This window comes from Oncorhynchus mykiss, chromosome 6 (assembly GCF_057628025.1).
Source record: "Oncorhynchus mykiss isolate SJ-2025 chromosome 6, ASM5762802v1, whole genome shotgun sequence".
NCBI lineage: Eukaryota > Metazoa > Chordata > Actinopteri > Salmoniformes > Salmonidae > Oncorhynchus > Oncorhynchus mykiss.
In genome coordinates this window covers 61174126-61195085 of record NC_143027.1, presented here as the reverse complement: position 1 = coordinate 61195085, position 20960 = coordinate 61174126, and the positions used below count along the sequence as shown (strand labels likewise).

Below are 20960 nucleotides of genomic sequence, written 5' to 3'. Positions count from 1 at the left end.
TTGCCAGGCTCACATATCCAATCTGGTGATGGCTGGACTCCAAGGCACCTCTAAACAACCAAATGCACCATGTGACCTTGAACACGGTGACCCCATGTGACCTCGAACATTGGGAGTCACGAGAGTCAATAAGCAATTAATATCACTTTGGCCAGGCACTTAGAATTGTGACTGTGAACATTAGATCCGTTGTAATTATCCCATTCATAATCCTCCATCAATAATAATATTTCCTTTGTCTGCATCAGCCTTAATTGCTAAATATTTTGAATGTGTTTGCATCAGCCCCATTCCCCCTTTAATATCATCCTTTCCGCGAGAGTGGCACCATGAAGAAAAAAAAGAGAGGAGAAATCTGTGCAGCTGAGCTTTCTACCAAGTAATCGAATCCCTCAAAAAGGGTTTCATTTTTCTTCATTTCTCTGGCACCACAGGACCTTTAAACAGACCTATGCACCAAAAGAAGACACCATAGAACACAATTATAATTCCAATACAGTGTTGTAGAGAAAATGTAAACAGATCGCTGGCTGCAAAGCTTGTCCTCCTATTTTCCCAAAAGACTGGTAATAAAGTAGAACAGATGTAACAGTCGAAAGAGCTTTATACCTCTGTCCTTTTCTTGCTCCAGAAATTGAAAACTGCGGGCCAGTCAGATACTAGGAGAAGAAGGGATACCCTAGATTTATGGGAGAGGGGATTTTGCCATGGGCGTTAATGCGGTTTGTAAATAGAATATAATGTATGAGTATAAATCGTGTTCTCCAAAGCTGACATGCCTGCTTTCCCATACAATACGTCTCTATGTTTTGTCACAGGCTTAATTTCAAAGTGGTTAACTGCCAGACTCTGAGGGGAAAATAAACAAACACAGTCCCTCCAGATATCTGAACAAGTGCAAATTGGAGGAAAACTTTGATTTATAGAGTGCTTGTATATTGGCAAATCTGGAATTCTCCAGGCAAGATATGTTTATCCCCATCCATTTTGTCGAAATATTCTGTTTGTTGCATTCTGTCTTGGGGCAGAATTTGTTTTATGTCTGATTTAGTTTTCTTGTTTATACCCCAATCCTTACGATGCACTGTCACGTTCTGACCTCTATTTCCTTTGTTTTTTGTATTTATTTAGTATGGTCAGGGCGTGAGTTGGGTGGGCAGTCTATGTTCGTTTTTCTATGTTTTGGGTCAGTTCTATGTTTTCGGCCTAGTATGGTTCTCAATCAGAGGCAGGTGTCATTAGTTGTCTCTGATTGAGAATCATACTTAGGTAGCCTGGGTTTCACTGTTTGTTTGTGGGTGATTGTTCCTGTCACTGTGTTTGTTTTCACAGGATAGGCTGTATAGGTTTTCACGTTCCGTTTGTTGTTTTTGTAGAGTTAAGTTATTTCATGTATCGTTCAGTTTCCATTAATTAAAGAACATGAGTAACCACCACGCTGCGCTTTGGTCCGCTTCTTCTCCTCCTATAGACGAACACCGTTACAGAATCACCCACCTCATCAGGACCAAGCGGTGTGGTAATGGGCAAAGGAGAAAGCAGCAGCAGGAGCAGCGCGAGGAGGATTGGACATGGGAGGACGAACTAGACGGTAAAGGACCTTGGGCTCAGCCAGGAGAGTATCGCCGCCCCAAGGAAGAACGGGAGGCGGCGAAAGCGGAGAGGCGCTGGTATGAGGAGGCAGCGCGGCGTCGTGGATGGAAGCCCGGGAGTCAGCCCCAAAAATTTCTTGGGGGGGGGCTAACAGGGAGTATGGCTACGCCAGGTAGGAGACCTGAGCCAACTTCCTGTGGTTACCGGGGGGCTAGAGAGACCGGGCAGGCACCGTGTTATGCTGTGGAGCGCACGGTGTCCCCAGTGCGGGTGCACAGCCCGGTGCGGTACATTCCAGCTCCGCGTATCGGCCGGGCTAGAGTGGGCATCGAGCCAAGTGCCATGAAGCCGGCTCTACGCATCTGGTCTCCAGTGCGTCTCCTTGGGCCGGCTTACATGGCACCAGCCTTGCGCACGGTGTCCCCGGTTCGCCTGCATAGCCCAGTGCGGGCTATTCCACCTCGCCGCACTGGCAGGGCGACCGGGACCATTCAACCGGGTAAGGTTGGGCAGGCTCGGTGCTCAAGAGCTCCAGTGCGCCTGCACGGCCCGGTCTATCCGTCACCACCTCCACACCCCAGCCCTCCGGTGGCAGCTCCCCGTACCAGGCTGTCTCTCCGGCCCATCCGTCCAGAGCCTTCCTCCTCTCCAGCGCTGCCGGAGTCTCCCGCCTCTCCGGCGCTACCAGAGCCTTCCTCCTCTCCAGCGCTGCCGGAGTCTCCCGTCTGTCCGGCGCCTCTGCCGGAGCCTCCCGCCTGTCCGGCGCCTCTGCCGGAGCCTCCCGCCTGTCCGGCGCCGCTGCCGGAGCCTCCCGCCTGTCCGGCGCCTCTGCCGGAGCCTCCCGCCTGTCCGGCGCCTCTGCCGGAGCCTCCCGCCTGTCCGGCGCCTCGGCCGGAGCCTCCCGCCTGTCCGGCGCCTCTGCCGGAGCCTCCCGCCTGTCCGGCGCCTCTGCCGGAGCCTCCCGCCTGTCCGGCGCCTCTGCCGGAGCCTCCCGCCTGTCCGGCGCCTCTGCCGGAGCCTCCCGCCTGTCCGGCGCCTCTGCTGGAGCCTCCCGCCTGTCCGGCGCCTCTGCCGGAGCCTCCCGTCTGCCCAGCGCCGCCCGTCTGCCCAGCGCCGCCCGTCTGCCCAGCGCCGCCAGCGCCGCCCGTCTGCCCAACGCCGCCAGCGCCGCCCGTCTGCCCAGCGCCGCCAGCGCCGCCCGTCTGCCCAGCGCCGCCAGTGCCGCCCGTCTGCCCAGCGCCGCCAGTGCCGCCCGTCTGCCCAGCGCCGCCAGTGCCGCCCGTCTGCCAGGAGCCGCCAATGCCGCCCGTCAGCCAGGGGCCGCCAGTGCCGCCCGTCAGCCAGGGGCCGCCAGTGCCGCCCGTCAGCCAGGGGCCGCCAGTGCCGCCAGTCAACCAGGGGCCGCCAGTGCCGCCCGTCAGCCAGGGGCCGCCAGTGCCGCCAGTCAACCAGGGGCCGCCAGTGCCGCCAGTCAGCCAGGGGCCGCCAGTGCCGCCAGTCAGCCAGGGGCCGCTAGAGCCCCTCCGCCCGGAGCAGCTGCCCCTCTGTCCCGAGCAGCTGTCCCTCTGTCCCGAGCAGCTGTCCCTCTGTCCCGAGCAGCTGTCCCTCTGTCCCGAGCAGCTGCCCCTCTGTCCCGAGCAGCTGCCCCTCTGTCCCGAGCAGCTGCCCCTCTGTCCCGAGCAGCTGCCCCTCTGTCCCGAGCAGCTGCCCCTCTGTCCCGAGCTGCTGCTTCACCTCTGTCCCGAGCTGCCCCTCTGTCCCAAGCAGCCCCTCTGTCCAGTGGGGTCATTGAGAGGGGTGGGCATGGGGAGTAAGCCACGGAGGCGGACAATACGGCGGACTAAGACAATGGCGAAGTGGGGTCCGCGTCCCGCGCCAGAGCCGCCACCGCGGACAGACGCCCACCCAGACCCTCCCCTATAGGTCAAGGTTTTGCGGCCGGAGTCCGCACCTTTGGGGGGGGGTACTGTCACGTTCTGACCTCTATTTCCTTTGTTTTTTGTATTTATTTAGTATGGTCAGGGCGTGAGTTGGGTGGGCAGTCTATGTTCGTTTTTCTATGTTTTGGGTCAGTTCTATGTTTTCGGCCTAGTATGGTTCTCAATCAGAGGCAGGTGTCATTAGTTGTCTCTGATTGAGAATCATACTTAGGTAGCCTGGGTTTCACTGTTTGTTTGTGGGTGATTGTTCCTGTCACTGTGTTTGTTTTCACAGGATAGGCTGTATAGGTTTTCACGTTCCGTTTGTTGTTTTTGTAGAGTTAAGTTATTTCATGTATCGTTCAGTTTCCATTAATTAAAGAACATGAGTAACCACCACGCTGCGCTTTGGTCCGCTTCTTCTCCTCCTATAGACGAACACCGTTACATGCACAAACACTAGTGAGCTGCTTATCGTCATTGTCTGGCTGTGGTTACAACTGTTGTATTAATGACTAGTGGTGAAAGTTATGGAAGGCATACAATTAGTGCCTCAGGACAAATTATTGTTTTTGTCTTCATGTTCAATGACCAGAAAAGTATATCTGAAAACAAATATTGCATTTTTGCAAAGAAATTACAAAATTGTTAATTATAGTGTCTTTGCACAGTTACAGTTCTTTACATATTTATTGGAGCGGAAATGTCTCTGCATTTGTGTATGGGTAGAATATAGAAGATAAAACCTGTCAAATAATAAAAGTATCCTCTTAGGAAGCATTGTGTTATGAGCCATTCGTCACCATGAGCAGAAAGTGTCCCTTTAAAATATGAATGCCAATTAGCAAAAACAAGTTCCATCCCCCAAACACATTAATTAGTCAATAGTTTTTGTTTATTTCCTTCTCGATTCACTTGTCGTTTTGTGGTAGTAATTAACAATAGTGTTGAGGAAAACACATTTCGGGATAGCTTAATTTACCCTACTACTGATGCCTTGGGATTCATTTCCGGCTCAGACCATGTAGGCCTTATGATCTACTGTCCTGACCTTTAGCATATGAATCCAATCTTGTGGAGTTAGTCACTTAGCCTGGGAGAAGGCTTCTGCAGGCAGTTAAAGTGACGATCCCAACTGGCCTAGCCCTCTGATGTGTGTAAATCAGGGAGCTAGGTCAGGCCAGGCACTCTGGCAAGCAGCTCTGGGAATGCCAGGCAGTGTGACTTCACTGTCTGAGAGGACTAGCAAGCCACTGAAGAACAAGTCATCCGTCTGCTCTGACACTGACACTGTAAAAGTTGTCCTCAGGCAAGGACTCCCTCTGTACAGCATGAGGAGTAGGTGTTAGCGGGAAAGTCTCATGGGCTCTCTCTTTTCCTCTCTTTTTCTCGCAAACACACTCTCGCTTTCTCCCACACACACACGCGCGCGCCGCACACACACACACACACACACACACACACACACACACACACACACACACACACACACACACAGGTACATAGACTGGTGGCTATGAAGACGGGGTTAGTCTAGCACCATCTGCCATATACACCAAGCTCAGAAAATAACAATCCATTTTCAACAAATCATGGCAGATTTTGTGAGTGGATTTGTTGATTTGTTGTCAGGGGAATTTATATATTGACTTCTGATCATCTGATTAGGATATGATGAGATTTGCCCCATTGTGACTTCAACTAAATTGACTGTATCTATTGTATGTCATGTATTATTGCTATGCCTCATGTAGGTACCAGAAACCTATTGGTTTCCAATTTGTCACTGAATTATCCCTGTTTTTTTTGCTAGTTTTCTTTCTACCAGCTTGTTCCCTTGAATAGAAGTTGTATTATGTTGTGATCCCTCCAATAACAAACTGTTTGAGGTCTAGCTGGTGCCCCAGTTAGAGAAGGGCATGAAGTTACTGTAAGTTAGTTTAATGGCGGGCGCCTGGTAACCGTTCATGGTCATGAAAAGGCTGTGTTGAACAATGGCTAATCAAAAGCTCCACAGTATGAGTGACAGAATCAAAGTGGATCTGCATACTGGGGGAATTCTCCAACTTTCTGATTCTCTGCAATTAAGTCTGTTTGGGGAAAGAAAATGCGGTGAGGATTTATTTCACCAGGCACAAACAACACGAGCACTTCTCAATTCTGCTGTGGTGCTTGTGTACATTATTCTCAACCCCTGGAGAGCAAGGAGTTGAGAGAATTCAAAATGAAGAGAGGAAACTAAAGGGTGAGGAGAGGGAAAAATACAATATTTTCACACCATTATTGTTGCAGTGCCTTTTTACAGCAGGAACAATGTTAGACAAATTATACATCGCTCAAGGAAACGCTGTTCTTCCTCTATTATGACCACAACAGACCCCAAATAAGAGCTAGTTTTTGACCTAAAATACTTGGAATTGATAGTTTCTGGCTTTAAAATGTCTTGGAAGAAGTATCTCTATATCTCCATTCATTTGCTCTAAATGTAACAAAATATGGCATTTAACTCTTCTTATCTCTCCATCCATATTTGTTTTTTTATCTACCCACACAGGTATTTCAGGTCAATAGATTTCACCACCCCATTTCTGTGTATGTAAGCATTTTTGTAAGCATCTGGAGCGACTAAATGGATATTGGAACCTGTTATAGAAGCCAGAGGAGCATTGGACAATGGTGAGATTGATGAGTGTTTGGGTGCTTTCCCTGTGACCCTTCCGCATCTGGCAGGAACAGAGTCAGGCAGGTGTGACAGCCAGAATCCATCTCCCAGTCAGGGGTAATAGGGAGGGGCACTCATACAGGGACAACCCCCTCCCCCTTCCTGTTATAGCCACCATTCCAGGAAGGACACTATTTGCTTCACTGTATGTATCTTGCTTTGTGCACGGGGGCGTTGTCATACTGAAACAGGAAAGGGCCTTCCTCAAACTATTGCCACAAAGAATCCCCTTCACTGGAACTAAGGGGCCAAGCCCGAACCATGATAAACAGCCCCAGAGCGTTATTCCTTCTCCACCAAACATTACAGTTGGCACTATGCATTGGGGCAGGTAGTGTTCTCCTGGCATCCACCAAACCCAGATTCGTCCGTCGAACTGCCAGATGATGAAGCGTGATTCATCACTCCAGAGAACGTGTTTCCACTGCTCCAGAGTTCAATGGATGCGAGCTTTACACCACTCCAGCCGACGCTTGGTATTGTGCATGGTGTTCTCAGGCTTGTGTGCAGCTGCGCGGCCATGGAAACTCATTTCATGAAGCTCCCGACGAACAGTTCTTGTGCTGACATTGCTTCCAGAGGCAGTTTGGAACTTGGTAGTGAGTGATGCAACTGAGAACAGACCATTTTTACGCGCTACGTGCTTCAGCACTCGACGGCCAAATTCTGTGAGCTTGTGTGAACTACCACTTTGAGGCTGAGACGTTGTTGCTCCTAGATGTTTCCACTTCACAATAACAGCAATAACAAAAGTTGACCGGGGCAGCTCTAGCAGGGCAGACATTTTACGAACTGACTTGTCGGAAAGGTGGCATCCTATGATGGTGCCACGTTGAAAGTCATTGAGCTCTTCAGCATGGGCCATTCTACTGCCAATGTTTGTCTATGGCTGTGTGCTACATTTTATACAGCTGTCAGCAACGGGTGTGTCTGAAATAGCCGAATGCACTCATTTGAAGGGGTGTCCACACACTTTTGGTGATGTAGTATATTTGCATGAATATGTTATAAGATAATGCATGTATATTCTGAAATGTACTATGCTTTATCCCAAGATAACACTACAAGACAAGCTCTGTTTCATAGGGTATTTTCAGCATATCATATTTAAGTTATTTAATACTGTAGTAGGGAAAGTGACTAAATGCAGTCATGCAGAGTCTCTCTCTTGGAGATAAAAGCATCTCTATGCCGTGTGGCCGAGCAGCATTGTTCGAGTGCGTAACTCCGGAGCCCTGGAGTGTAGCCCTGTCAGTGGCATGGAAAATCCCTTTGTGGCTCAGCTCTGATGTAAATCACAGGTAAGGGGAATCTGAGCCTGGCTGATGTACGGTACCAGCAGTGTGCCGTGAAATCTCTGTTGACATTACCCATAGGCAATTCCAGACCGAGAGAGAAAAAAAGACACATGAGCAATTCAAAAAGTCAGTTTTGACTCCTGTCTCCTCTGCTATGGAACTGAATTTGCAGCACTAAGGATACCATCCCTGACAGTAACTAGTTATAAAAATAACTAATTTAACTGCTCGTTTTTACATTTACAATACCACAAAGACCTAACCTGTTTTCTTATTTTTTCTTGGGTAACCTTTAAATAGACTAAGATATTTTCCAGATTTGACGGGGAAAGAAAAATAGATAACTTTCAAATGAAGTGAGGTTGCTAGGATGAGTTTTACATGAAGCGATTTCCATGTTCTTTGGCACCGTAGGGAGAAATAAATGACTATCTTTCTGTAGCATATAACAATATTTAGTTGAAATTATCTAGAGTGAAGTGCTGGACTAAAATGGGAGCACTTTATGTGAATGTTCAGGACCTTGTCTGTTATTTTGCTACATTCTTTTGAGTGGTGCAGTGTGATGTAAAAGGTCAGCCGTTTTGCCATGGGATAAAGTTATGTAATCCTGCGTATTTTGTCTCAAGTGACAGAGCATTGTGAACTGTGTCTCAGAGCTACAATGATAATGCACTTAGATGACTGAGTTTCTAAAGAAAGAAAAAACAGCATCACTGCTGTCTGTAGGGGGGGGGGGGGGGGGGTATGGTGATGTCTCTTTCCCTAGTCAATGGTTCCTTTTTCTCGGCAGTGTGAAGCACATACACACAAGCATGACTCACACAGACAGTCCACTCGGAGGTGATGTGACATCTTCAAACACAGCTTTGTGTAATTCCACATTCAACTAGACTATCTGCGTTGACGGTGCTGCCTAAGTGAGGGACCTTTTCTCTCCCCTAGCTATCTGAAGGGAGCTGCCAGCTGCTGCTGTGAAGAGCACTGCTTAATTGTTTTCCCGCTACAGCAATGCATCCTTTTATTTTGTTCACCTAGGAACATAAAATGGAGCTGTTATTTGCATATCTAATGACAATCGAAAAGCCAAGCTTCTTAAGGGAGGAAAAATGTAAATCGGACAAATAACAGCAATGTTTGCAGATTTATTACATGCCTACAGATACATTTCTCTCTGATACCTATACATGAAATATCCCAATGGGGAGATATGCAAGCCATGTTTCTATAGAAAATACAGCTGTTGCTGTGTGTTTATTGCTGGATTTTCTACTTAGTTTAATATTCCTGCTAGCCACAGGGTACAGATTCTTGTTATTAGTGCACTTGTGACATATTATTCAGTAGAACATACTTACAGAGAAAACTCTAACTGAAGTTGTCCATGACGCTTGGTCAACCACTCAAAGTCTATTCTTTTGTTATTGAGATGTTGCACAGGTGGGCATCTGCAGTCACAATGGTCTGACTTTTTTTTTCCCCCGTGGGAAGGAGCTGTAAATAAAGGTTGTTGCATTGCATGTCTCTCTTAGTGCTTCGTAATGTATGTCATGACTCATTGTACAGAACATGGGGGTATAGTCGTCTAGAAGTGTACTGGTTAAACTTATCGTAGAATAAGATTCAATGATTTTAGTGGAATTATTATGCGTCATTAGCCTATTAGCATGGTGATTGGTTGATAGGCTGTTCGAGAAGGTTTGAATCCTAAGCAACCTGCTTACACATTGTTTGAAGTACAATAGACCAACATATGTAGCTGTAACAGTATAGCTTCCGTCCCTCTCCTCTCCCCAACCTGGGCTCGAACCAGGGACCCTCTGCACAAATCAACAACTGACACCCATGAAGCATCATTACCCATCGCTCCACAAAAGCCGTGGCCCTTGCGTGCAAGGGGAACCACTATTTCAAGGTCTCAAAGCGAGTGACGTCACCGATTCAAACGCTATTAGCGCGCACCACCACTAACTAGCTAGCCATTTCACATTGGTTACATACTGTAGCTACTGTAGAAGGTCAAAGCTGTGTGCTGGAAAATCTTGGCAGAGCATTTAAAACATAGTATTTGTGTTTAATAGACATATGACTTAATAATAGTGTGTTTTATTGTTGACCATGTTCTGTGAAAAATTTACAATTTTTTAAATTTTTAAATTTATTTTTTATTTCACCTTTATTTAACCAGGTAGGCCAGTTGAGAACAAGTTCTCATTTACAACTGTGACCTGCAAAGCAGTGTGACAGAAACAACAACACAGAGTTACACATAAACAAACGTACAGTCAATAACAAAATATTTTAAAAAAAGAAAAATCTATGTACAGTGTGTGCAAATGTAGAAGAGTAGGGAGATAGGCCATAGAGGTGAAATAACTAAAATGTAGCATTAACACTGGAGTGATAGATGTGCAGATGATGATGATGTGGAAGTAGAGATACTGGGGTGCAATATAGCAAGAGAGTAAGTAATAATATGGGGATGAGGTAGTTGGGTGTGCTATTTACAGATTGGCTGTGTACAGGTACAATGATCGCTAAGCTGCTCTGACAGCTGATGTTTAAATTGAGAGAGAGAGATATAAGACTCCAGCTTCAGTCATTTTTGCAATTCGTTCCAGTCATTGGCAGCAGAGAACTGGAAGAAAAGGCAGCCAAAGGAAGCGTTGGCTATCGGGATGATCAGTGAAATATACCTGCTGGAGCACGTGCTACGGGTGGGTGTTGCTCTGGTGACCAGTGGGCTGAGATAAGGCGGGCTTTACATAGCAAAGACTTATAGATGACCTGGAGACAGTGGGTTTGGCGTGACGAATATGTAGCGAGGGCCAGCCAATGAGAGCATACAGGTCGCGGTAGTGAGTAGTATATGGGGATTTGGTGACAAAATGGATGGCACTGTGATACACTACATCCAGTTTGTGGAGTAGAGTGTTGGGGGCTATTTTGTAAATGACATCGCCGAAGTGAAGGATCAGTAGGATAGTCAGTTTTACGAGGGTGTATTTGGTAGCATGAGTGAAGGAGGCTTTGTTGCGAAATAGGAAGCCGATTCTAGATCTAATTTTGGATTGGAGATGCTTAATGTGAGTCTGGAAGGAGAGTTTACAGTCTAACCAGACACCTAGGTATTTGTAGTTGTCCACATATTCTAGGTCTGAACCGCCCAGAGTAGGGATGCTAGTCTGGCGGGTGGGTGCTGGCAGCAATCGGTTGAAGAATATGCACTTAGTTTTACTAGCATTTAAAAGCAGTTGGAGGCCAAAGAAGGAGTGTTGTATGGCATTGAAGCTCGTTTGGAGCTTTGTTAGCACAGTGTCTAAAGAAGGGCCTGATGTATACAGAAGGGTGTCGTCTGCGTAGAGGTTGATCAGAGAATCACCAGCAGCAAGAGCGACATCTTTGATATATACAGAAAAAGGAGTCGGCCTGAGAATTGAACCCTGTGGCACCCCCAAAGAGACTGCCAGAGGTCCAGACTACATGCCCTCCGATTTGACACACTGAACTCTATCTGCGAAGTAGTTGGAGAACCAGACGAGGCAGTCATTTGAGAGGCCAAGGCTATTGAGTCTGCCGATAAGAATGCAGTGATTGACAGAGTCAAAAGCCTTGGCCAGGTTGATGAAGACGGCTGCACAGTACTGTCTTTTATCGATGGCGGTTATGATATCGTTTAGGACCTTGAGCGTGGCTGAGGTGCACCCATGACCAGCTCGGAAACCAGATTGCATAGTGGAGAAGGTACAGTGGGATTCGAAATGGTCGGTGATCTGTTTGTTAACTTGGCTTTCGAAGATCTTAGAAAAGCAGGGCAGGATGGATATAGGTCTATAACAGTTTGGGTCTAGAGTGTCTCCCCCTTTGAAGAGGGGGATGACCATGGCATCTTTCCAATCTTTGGGGATCTCAGACGATACAAAAGAAGGGTTGAATAGGCTAGTAATAGGGGTTGCAACAATTTCGGCAGATCATTTATTATTTATTATTTATTATTTGTAGGCATCCAGATTTTGTAGTTCTTTCTTTGGATTTGGCAGGGTTAGGGTTAGCCAGGAGGAAAGCACGGCCAGCCGTAGAAAAATGCTTATTGAATTTACCTATTATCGTAGATATATCAGTGGTGACAGTGTTTCCTATCCTCAGTGCAGTGGGCAGCTCGGAGAAGGTGCTCTTATTCTCCATGGACTTTACAGTGTCCCAAAACATTCGGAATTAGTGCTTCAGGAAACAAAAATCTGTTTGAAAAAGCTAGCCTTAACTTTCCTAACTGACTGAGTATATTGGTTCCTGACTTCCCTGGAAATTTGCATATCGCGGGGTGCTATTCGATGCTAATGTAGAACGCCACAGGATGTTTTTGTGCTGGTTAAGGGCAGTCATGTCTGGGGTGAACCATGGGCTATATCTGTTCTTAGTTCTACTTAGTTCTGAATGGGGCATGCTTATTTAAGATGGTGAGGAAAGCACTTTTGAAGAGCAACCGAGCATCCTCTGCTGACGGGATGAGGTCAATGTCATTCCAGACCAGGTCGATTAGAAAAGCCTGCTCGCTGAAGTGTTTTAGGGAGCGTTTGACAGTGATGAGGGGGGGTCGTTTGACCGTGGACCCATTACGCATGCAGGCAATGAGGCAGTGATCGCCGAGATCCTGGTTGAAGACAGCAGAGGTGTATTTAGACGGGAAGTTGGTCAGAATAATATCTAAGAGGATACCCATAGTTACAGATTTAGGGTTTTACCTGGTAGGTTCCTTGATCATTTGTGTGAGATTGAGGGCATCTAGCTTAGATTGTAGAATGGCCAGGGTGTTAAGCATGTCCCAGTTTAGGTCACCTAACAGTGCGAACTCTGAAGATAGATAGTGTAATAATACTCTGTAAATTAGAGTAGGCCATCTCAACAGTCCAACATGAAGAACAGCAGCTCAAATGTCTAAGGCGCAATTCAGAGTCCAAAGGTGCGGATAGCTCTGTGGTCCATTGTGAAATATCCATCTGACTTTTGCAACCACCGTCCGCACAGCCCGACCACACACCTCCCCAACATTCCTAACCGACCTGGTGATGTTTGGAGAAATGGCTTGAGACGTGCCAAGAATTTGAAAAGTATTAAAGGATGCGTAAATGTTTTTGGACTCTGATAAGCACTTACCATGTAACAATGTGTTGCTTGTAGTGGTGTCATTTACAATATCACATTGCATGTTGTACTGAGAGACGGAGAGTGAGATGCCTATCTTCTATCTTCTAGCTAATTCATTCAGCTGTTCAATAATTAAAAAACAAAAGAATGTTGAAATGTGAATTACAAACCCAAGCAGCGCCATCTGGACAGCAATATTAATCTATCATAACGAAATTATGCATCAAATTAGACTTGCTACAGGTTCCATCTGTACCTTGCGAAATCAATCTCATTCTGATTTGAGTAGGTCAGCTGCGTGAAAAAATAAAACAATTTGCTCCTTGATTATTGTTGTTTTGTTCTGGCTTCTCCTCTGGCTTCTGGTGTATATATTTAGGCTCATAGGTAGGCTAATCATACTATGGCGGAGGTTAAAGCTAAAACTTACCCCCGTTTAGAACACCGCACGGCATCCATCTCCTAATGATTTTTTACTGCTACGGCTTCTTTGTCTCTGCACTCTACATAATGCAGAGGTTTCTGCTTGTGCTTAGACCTGTTTACACAGATTCTCAGAGAATGCATATGGAATAGGCTATACGATGGATAGAGATACTTATTGTGTCAAGTGCCTTGACTTTACTTTATAGTTAAATATTTTTTATAGCACACTTGTGAAGACGTCAGTAGCAGATTGATTGGCTCAGTGTGGGAAATTGTAAGAAATTAAATGAACAGTGGGAATGACTATATAGGTATAGTTTCTTACATAACAAAGGTTATTCCCTCACTATAGCAGGTAAGACTTTAAAGTGTACTCCAGAATAATTTTCTCTCAGCAGGCGGGCAGCCTGACGTACACCCTCCTCACACACACACACACACACATATGGACGAATGCACGGACACACACGCACACACACACTACAAATTCCTCACACACACACACACACACACACAGACGCACACACACACACAAACACATACACATTACACCCTCCTCACACACCACAACCGCACCCATGTGCACACACACATACACACACACACACACACACACACACACACACACACACACACACACACACACACACACACACACACACACACACACACACACAAACACACTCACAAACATATTTTCATGGATGAGCACATCTAATTGCATTGGCCTCTTAGACTAAAGGTAGCCGAGTCATTTGCTCTGTGATCTTTTTGCCTTTGAATTAATCTTGTGAAGCAATAGTCTGGCTCAACAATAACACAATGGCCACCATTTCTTCCTCTTCTCTTCCTCCATAGGGTTCTGCATTGAGAGGTTGCACCATTCAAGACAGTGGATCTGACTGTAATTATTGTACCTCTCATTGGTGGAGTAGTGTGGTTCTCACTGAGGACATTTTTGTCAGATTTGATTAAAATGGTACTTTCATGGGATGGACTGCAGGGAAAATTGTCCCCAAGAATAGCTAAGTGTATCATATATCATGCATCGAGCCATCTGTTCCTTAAATTCCAAATGTTATTGCAATATTTAGAATTACAGATTATTCATGTAGGTGTAATTAACTAATTAAATCTTTCTAATGAAAAGTGTCTATATAAATTGCTAGACTTTTTGCTCAGGATCAAGAAACTACATTAAGTAATTCCTTAGTGTAGTCTTAAGGTAAGTGGAATATACTTTATATACATATGATGCCATGTTTTTAGTACTACAGCCCCTATGATGGTATCTGTGACCTCATACAGTGAGAAATTATTACAGTAAGCAATGTGGACATCGTATCTGACCCTTTATCTGATTGTGATCCGACCATATGAGAACTAGATTCCCTGTCTTAGGTCAGTTAGGATCACCACTTTATTTTAAGAATGTGTAATGTCAGAATAATAGTAGAGAGAATGATTTATTTTATCACATTCCCAGTGGGTCAGACGTTTACATACACTCAATTAGTATTTGGTAGCATTTCCTTTAAATTGTTTAACTTTGTTCAAACATTTCGGGTAGCCTTCCACAAGCTTCCCACAATAAGTTGGGTGAATTTTGGCCCATTCCTCTTGACAGAGCAGGTGTAACTGAGTCAGGTTTGTAGGCCTCCTTGCTCGCACACACTTTTTCAGTTCTGCCCACAAATGTTCTGTAGGATTTTGGTCAGGGCTTTGTGATGGCCACTCCAATACCTTGACTTTGTTTTTGCCACAACTTTGGAAGCATGCTTGGGGTCATTGTCCATTTGGAAGACCCATTTGCGACCAAGCTTTAACTTCCTGATTGATGTCTACAGATGTTGCTTCAATATATCCACGTCATTTCATGATGCCATCTATTTTGTGAATTACACCAATCCCTCCTGCAGTAAAGCACCCCCACAACATGATGCTGCCACCCCTGTGATTCACGGTTGGGATGGTGTTCTTCGGCTTGCAAGCCGCTCCCTTTTTCCTCCAAACATAGCGATGGTCATTATGGCCAAACAGTTCTATTTTTGTTTCAGCAGACCAGAGGACATTTCTCCAAAAAGTATGATCTTTGTCCCCATGTGCAGTTGCAAAACGTAGTCTGTCTTTTTATAATGTGGTTTTGGAGTAGGGGCTTCTTCCTTGCTGAGCGGCCTTTCAGTTTATGTCGATATAGGACTCGTTTTACTGTGGATATAAATACTTTTGTACCTGTTTTCTCCAGCATCTTCACAAGGTCCTTTGCTGTTGTTCTGGGATTGATTTGCACTTTTTGCACCAAAGTACATTAATCTCTAGGAGACAGAACATGTCTCCTTCCTGAGTGGTATGACGGCTGCGTGGTCCCATGGTGTTTATACTTGCATACTATTGTTTGTACAGATGACCGTGGTACCTTCATGCGTTTGGAAATTGCTCCCAAGGATGAACCAGACTTGTGGAGGTCTACAATTTTTCTTCTGAGGTCTTGGCTGATTTATTTGGACTTTTTCATGATGTCAAACAAAGAGGCACTGAGTTTGAAGGTAGGCCTTGAAATACATCCACAGGTACACCTTCAATTTACTCAAATAATGTAAATTAGCCTATCAGAAGCTTCTAAAGCCATGACATCATTTTCTGGAATCTTCGAAGCTGTTTAATTAAAGGCACAGTCAACTTAGTGTATGTAAATTTGTGACCCACTGGAACTGTGATACAGTTAATTATAAATGAAGTAATCTGTCTGTAAACAATTGTTGGAAAAATTACTTGTGTCATGCACAAAGTAGATGTCCTAACCGACTTGCCAAAACTATAGTTTGTTCACAAGAAATTTGTGGAGTAGTTGAAAAACAATTTTTAATGACTCCATAATAAGTGTATGTAAACTTCCACCTTGAACTGTATCAGTTGGCTACCCACACACAGATTGCCCACATCCTCAATTTTAGAAAAGCAAGTATTTTTGGATGAATTTCACCACACAAATCAGCATATAAGGATTTAAGCTTCCAGGGCGAACAGCACAAAGAAACCCTGCCTAATTGAGCCTTGCGATGAGATTCAGATGGGGAACTGCTCTGACATGCTAGACGCCAGCTGACACCCAGTCTTACAGGGTGACAGGGAGCCCTCTCCCTCATACTCCCTCTCCCTGCAGAGAGGAGCAGCACATGCCCTCTCCACCACTTGCCCTGACAAGGAGCAAAATCATTAATTCGCCATGTAGGGCTTAACGCCACACTTAAGTGTGGAGCCTGAGGCCGAGGGGAATGAGATGTTCCTCATTAGGATGCACTATTGTTCCTCCGATTGCTATAAAAGCTCATCTTGAGTATGGAGTGACATATTTTCTCCTGAGCTTGACAGTAAAAGCAGCCCCATGTGGCATTGATTGGGGGTACAGTGGGAAGAGGGTATGATTCCCCTCATTGTGCATTGAGATTCATAATGAAGCAGTGAACTATAATGCAGGCCAATAAGCGTGATGTCTGAGTTCTTACATGCAGAGGGGTTTCTAATAAACATAGATAAATAGATGCGTGATGGGAAGTCCGGATATGTGAGCAGTTTTCATTATCATGCAAGGCTGCGGTTGTGACATTGCTATTGGGTTATTTCCCACTCATTAATCTACTTATGCTTCTTTAGTGCAGACCTGGTCTTAAGTGCAGTTTGAGGGTTTGAGTGGTTGACTGTCTGTACCATATAACGTTATCGTTGCAATTGCAAACGTGGACTGAACAGTTTTAATGAACACAAAACGGTTAAGGTTAAGTGTTCCCAGAATGTCATTGTTTGCCGGTGCAGTTTTGTTGCCTTGCTAACTTGGATAATGATAGACAGCCTTGTCAGCCCCTTTTCTTTAATTCTCCTCTCTGATGATCACTTGTGCATTGTGGTGTAAAGATCATCTTACGAGAGGGAAAGAGGAACCATTTTCATTGGACAGTATGCACTGTATCTAGAAACATTCTGGTGAGAGTAGGTTTCTCACTGCTTACTATACATACATTTATTCATATGACGGGGAGGGCGACTGATATTTATTTTTGTTCCAAGATTAGAATAATGGATTAAATTATGCAAGGAAGACTTCATATCGTGTATGATTTTTCTTTGCCAGCTTTGTATTTTAAGACATATAAGCACACACACTTGCACGCACGCACGCACACACGCACACACACACACACACACACACACACACACACACACACACACACACACACACACACACACACACACACACACACACACACACACACACACACACACACACACACACACACACACACACATATAGATAGCCTCCAAGTAAACTGACAGACATTCATTTGGGCTCATTTAAGGGGTTTTGTAGTGTGTGGAATGATGTGAAGCTGTTGTGTTAATGAGCCACATCTTTCATGTGAAACGATGGCACAATTAGGAAAACAAAAGTGCAAGGTGTGACAATTTAAGTGAATGTGCTTTGTCAGTGTCTGTGAACAGCACCTTTGAGACAGTATATGCATAAAACGGGTTTATAAAACAATCATGGAGGCTTTATAGAGGTCTGGATTTTTGTACACACATTTTACCGTGTTACTCTGTCCCCAAACACAGTCTCAAAGGAATACCTCTGGCAAATTTCAGAGCAGAAAATGAAATGGAAGTTGCTGAATAGGATGTTCTGGTGCAAGATCTTTACAAAAATACAAATTAGAAAGAGGACCTCTTCTGGACATGTTTTAGACCAATGCTGAACATTGTCCAATTTGCAAATGTTCTACTTTATGGTCCCCTCCCCCCTTCAATCCTTAGTCACTTACCTTTGGGATCAAGTTCCTAATATAAGGATAGAATAAAAACCAGCCAAATCCGCTCCTCATTTGTAGAAAAAAACTGTCTCTTACCTTGGAGCTCCATTTCTGTTATCGTCTTATTCCCTATGAATCTCTTTAGTCGTTTGAAACATGAAAAGGGTTGTCTGTACTTGAATCCGCTACTGTTCACACAATGTGTGCTCGCTTGCCAGACTGCAGTGTCAAAGACCTTGACAGGTGACTCTATATGTAGGCAGTGGTGGGAAAAGTACCCAAATCTCGTACTTGAGTAAAAGTGAAGATACTTTAATAGAAAATGACTCGAGTAAAAGTGAACGTCACCCAGTAAAATACTGAGTAAAAGTCTTACGTTTTAAATAAACGTAAGTATCAAAAGTAAATGTTATTTCTAAAATATACATCAAACCAGAATGCACAATTGTCTTGTTTTTTAAATGTACCGGATAGCTAGGGGCACACTCCAACACTCAGACATCATTTATAAACAAAGCATTTGTGTTTAGTGAGTCCGCCAGATCAGATGCAATAGGGATCGCCAGAGATTTTCTCTTGATAAGTGTGTGAATTAGACAATTTCCCTATCCTGCTAAGCATTCAAAATGTAAATACTTTTGGGTGTCAGATAAAATGTATTGAGTACAAAGTACATATTTCATTTGGGAATATGGTGGAGTAAAACTAAAAGTTGTCAAAAATATAAATAGTAAGGTAAAGTACAGATACCCCCAAAAGTTTTTTTCATTACTTAAGTACTTTACACCACTGTACATATAGGCAATGAAAGTGTTTGATGTTGGTTAGAACAAAAACCTCTGGCCATAGAATATTTTTCACACTAATGTGTGCTGGCATTGTTATTTGTATAGTGTGCTTCATGATAAGATAATAAAGCAGACATGACCCACTTTCTGTTGTGTATCAGTTGACCATATGTTTTGTTCTCACTGGGCCTTAGTTATCAATATATACAAAGAAACATGTTTAAGACCACGCCAGTTGCGCCAACATTGGTTTTCAACATTCATAAAACTCTTATCAGTTAACTTAAAGATGATGCCAATGATAATAGAATACATTGTGAAACTTACCAATTCATTCCTTTTTTTCAGCTACACACAGATTTGGATGTTGGCAGCACACCAATAAAGTATGTCCTGGCTGGTGAAGGGGCGGGTACCATCTTTGCCATCAATGAGATTACGGGAGATATTCACGCCATGAAGAGACTGGACAGAGAGGAGAAGGCAGAGTACACTCTTACAGCACAAGTCACTAACAGAGACACCGATCAACCCCTGGAACCGCCCTCGGAGTTCATCATAAAGGTGCAGGATATAAACGACAATCCGCCACAGTTCGTTGAAGGCCCCTACCGGGCCTCTGTCCCAGAGATGTCTCAAGTGGGTAAGTCAAGTGAAAGCCTTCACTTCTATTTCTGCAGGCATAAAAACTCATCTCTACATCATTTGAGAATATAATCTTTATTTATGTGTAATTGTAGGGTATTTAGGTAACTATCGTGATATTTAATAACCCAATTTTTTTTTTTTTTGTTGGGGGGGGTGGGGTGTATACTGATGACAACATTGGACGTCATTATAATACAAACATAGGACAGATTTTTGCCTGACTTTTCAATTACGTGTTACTATGATGAATTCCATGTTGTCATATTAAATATGGTCCTCGGCGTTGAGTAGTAACAATTCCTGCAAGGGGATACCATATACAGTACCAGTCAAAAGTTGGATTAAATAGATGTTTTCCCCTCGTCAATCTAAACACAATAACCCATAATGACAAAGCAAAAACACTTTTTTATAAAGTTTAGCAAATGTATAAATAAACCCCCCCCCCAGAAATATCACATTTATATAGGTATTCAGACCCTTTATTCTGTACTTTGTGGAAACTCCTTTGGCAGCAATTACAGCCTCGAATCTTCTTGGCTGTGATGCTACAAGGTTGGCACACCTGTATTTTGGGAGTTTCTCCCATTCTTCTCTGCAGATCCTCTCAAGCTCTGTCAGGTTACATGGGGAGCGTCGCTGCACAGCTATTTTCAGGTCTCTCCAGAGATGTTAGATCGGGTTCAAGTCCGGGCTCTGGCTGGGCCACTCAAGGACGTTCAGAGACTTGTTCCGAAGCCACTCCTGCGTTGAACTGGCTGTGTGCTTAGGGGCATTGTCTTGTTGGAAGGTGAACCTTCGCCCAGTCTGAGGTCCTGAGCACTCTGGTGAAGGTTTTCTGTACTTTGCTTGGTTAATATTTCCCTCAATTCTGACTAGTTTCCCAGTCCCTGCCACGGAAAAACATCCCCACAGCATGATGCTTCCACCACCATGCGTCTCCATAGGTATGGTGCCAGGTTTCCACTAGACGTGGCGCTTGACATTCAGGTCAAAGTGTTCAATCTTTGTTTCATCAGACCAGAGAATTTTGTTTCTCATGGTCTGAGAATCCTTTAGGTGCCTTTTGGCAAACTCCAAATGGGCTGTCATTTGCCTTTTTCTGAGGAGTGGTTTCCGTATGGCCACTCTACCACAAAGGCCTGATTGGTGGAGTGCTGCAGAGATGGTTGTCCTTCTGGAAGGTTCTCCCATCTCTATGGAGGAACTCTGGAGCTCTGCCAGAGTGACCATTCAGAACCAAGGCTCTTCTCCCCTGATTGCTCAATTTGGCCAGGCGACCAGCTCATGGAAGAGTCTTGGTGGTTCCAAACTTATTCCATTGAAGAATGATGGAGGCAACTGTGTTCTTGGGGACCTTCAATGCTGCAGTCATTTATTTTATATCCTTCCTTAGATCTGTGCCTCGACACAATCCTGTCTGGGAGCTCTATGGACAATTCCATCGACCTCATGGCTTGGTTTTTGCTCTGACATGCACTGTCAACTGTGGAACCTCATATAGGTTCCACACAGGTGTGTGCCTTTCCAAATCATGTCCAATCAATTGAATTCACCACAGGTGGACTCAAATCAAGTTCTAGAAACATCTCAAGGATGATCAATGGAAACAGGAC

At 44.7% G+C, this 20960-nt stretch overlaps 1 protein-coding gene across 2 annotated transcripts in view; it reads left to right on the top strand.

The window, feature by feature from the left end:
• Positions 1-20960, top strand: part of LOC110526275 (cadherin-8) — a 76237-nt gene that overhangs the window by 14171 nt on the left and 41106 nt on the right. For both annotated transcript variants that reach the window (XM_021607091.3, XM_021607094.3), the window contains exon 3: positions 19045-19339. In XM_021607091.3, the coding sequence (XP_021462766.1) occupies positions 19045-19339 (295 nt within the window). The remainder of the gene's footprint in view (positions 1-19044; positions 19340-20960) is intronic.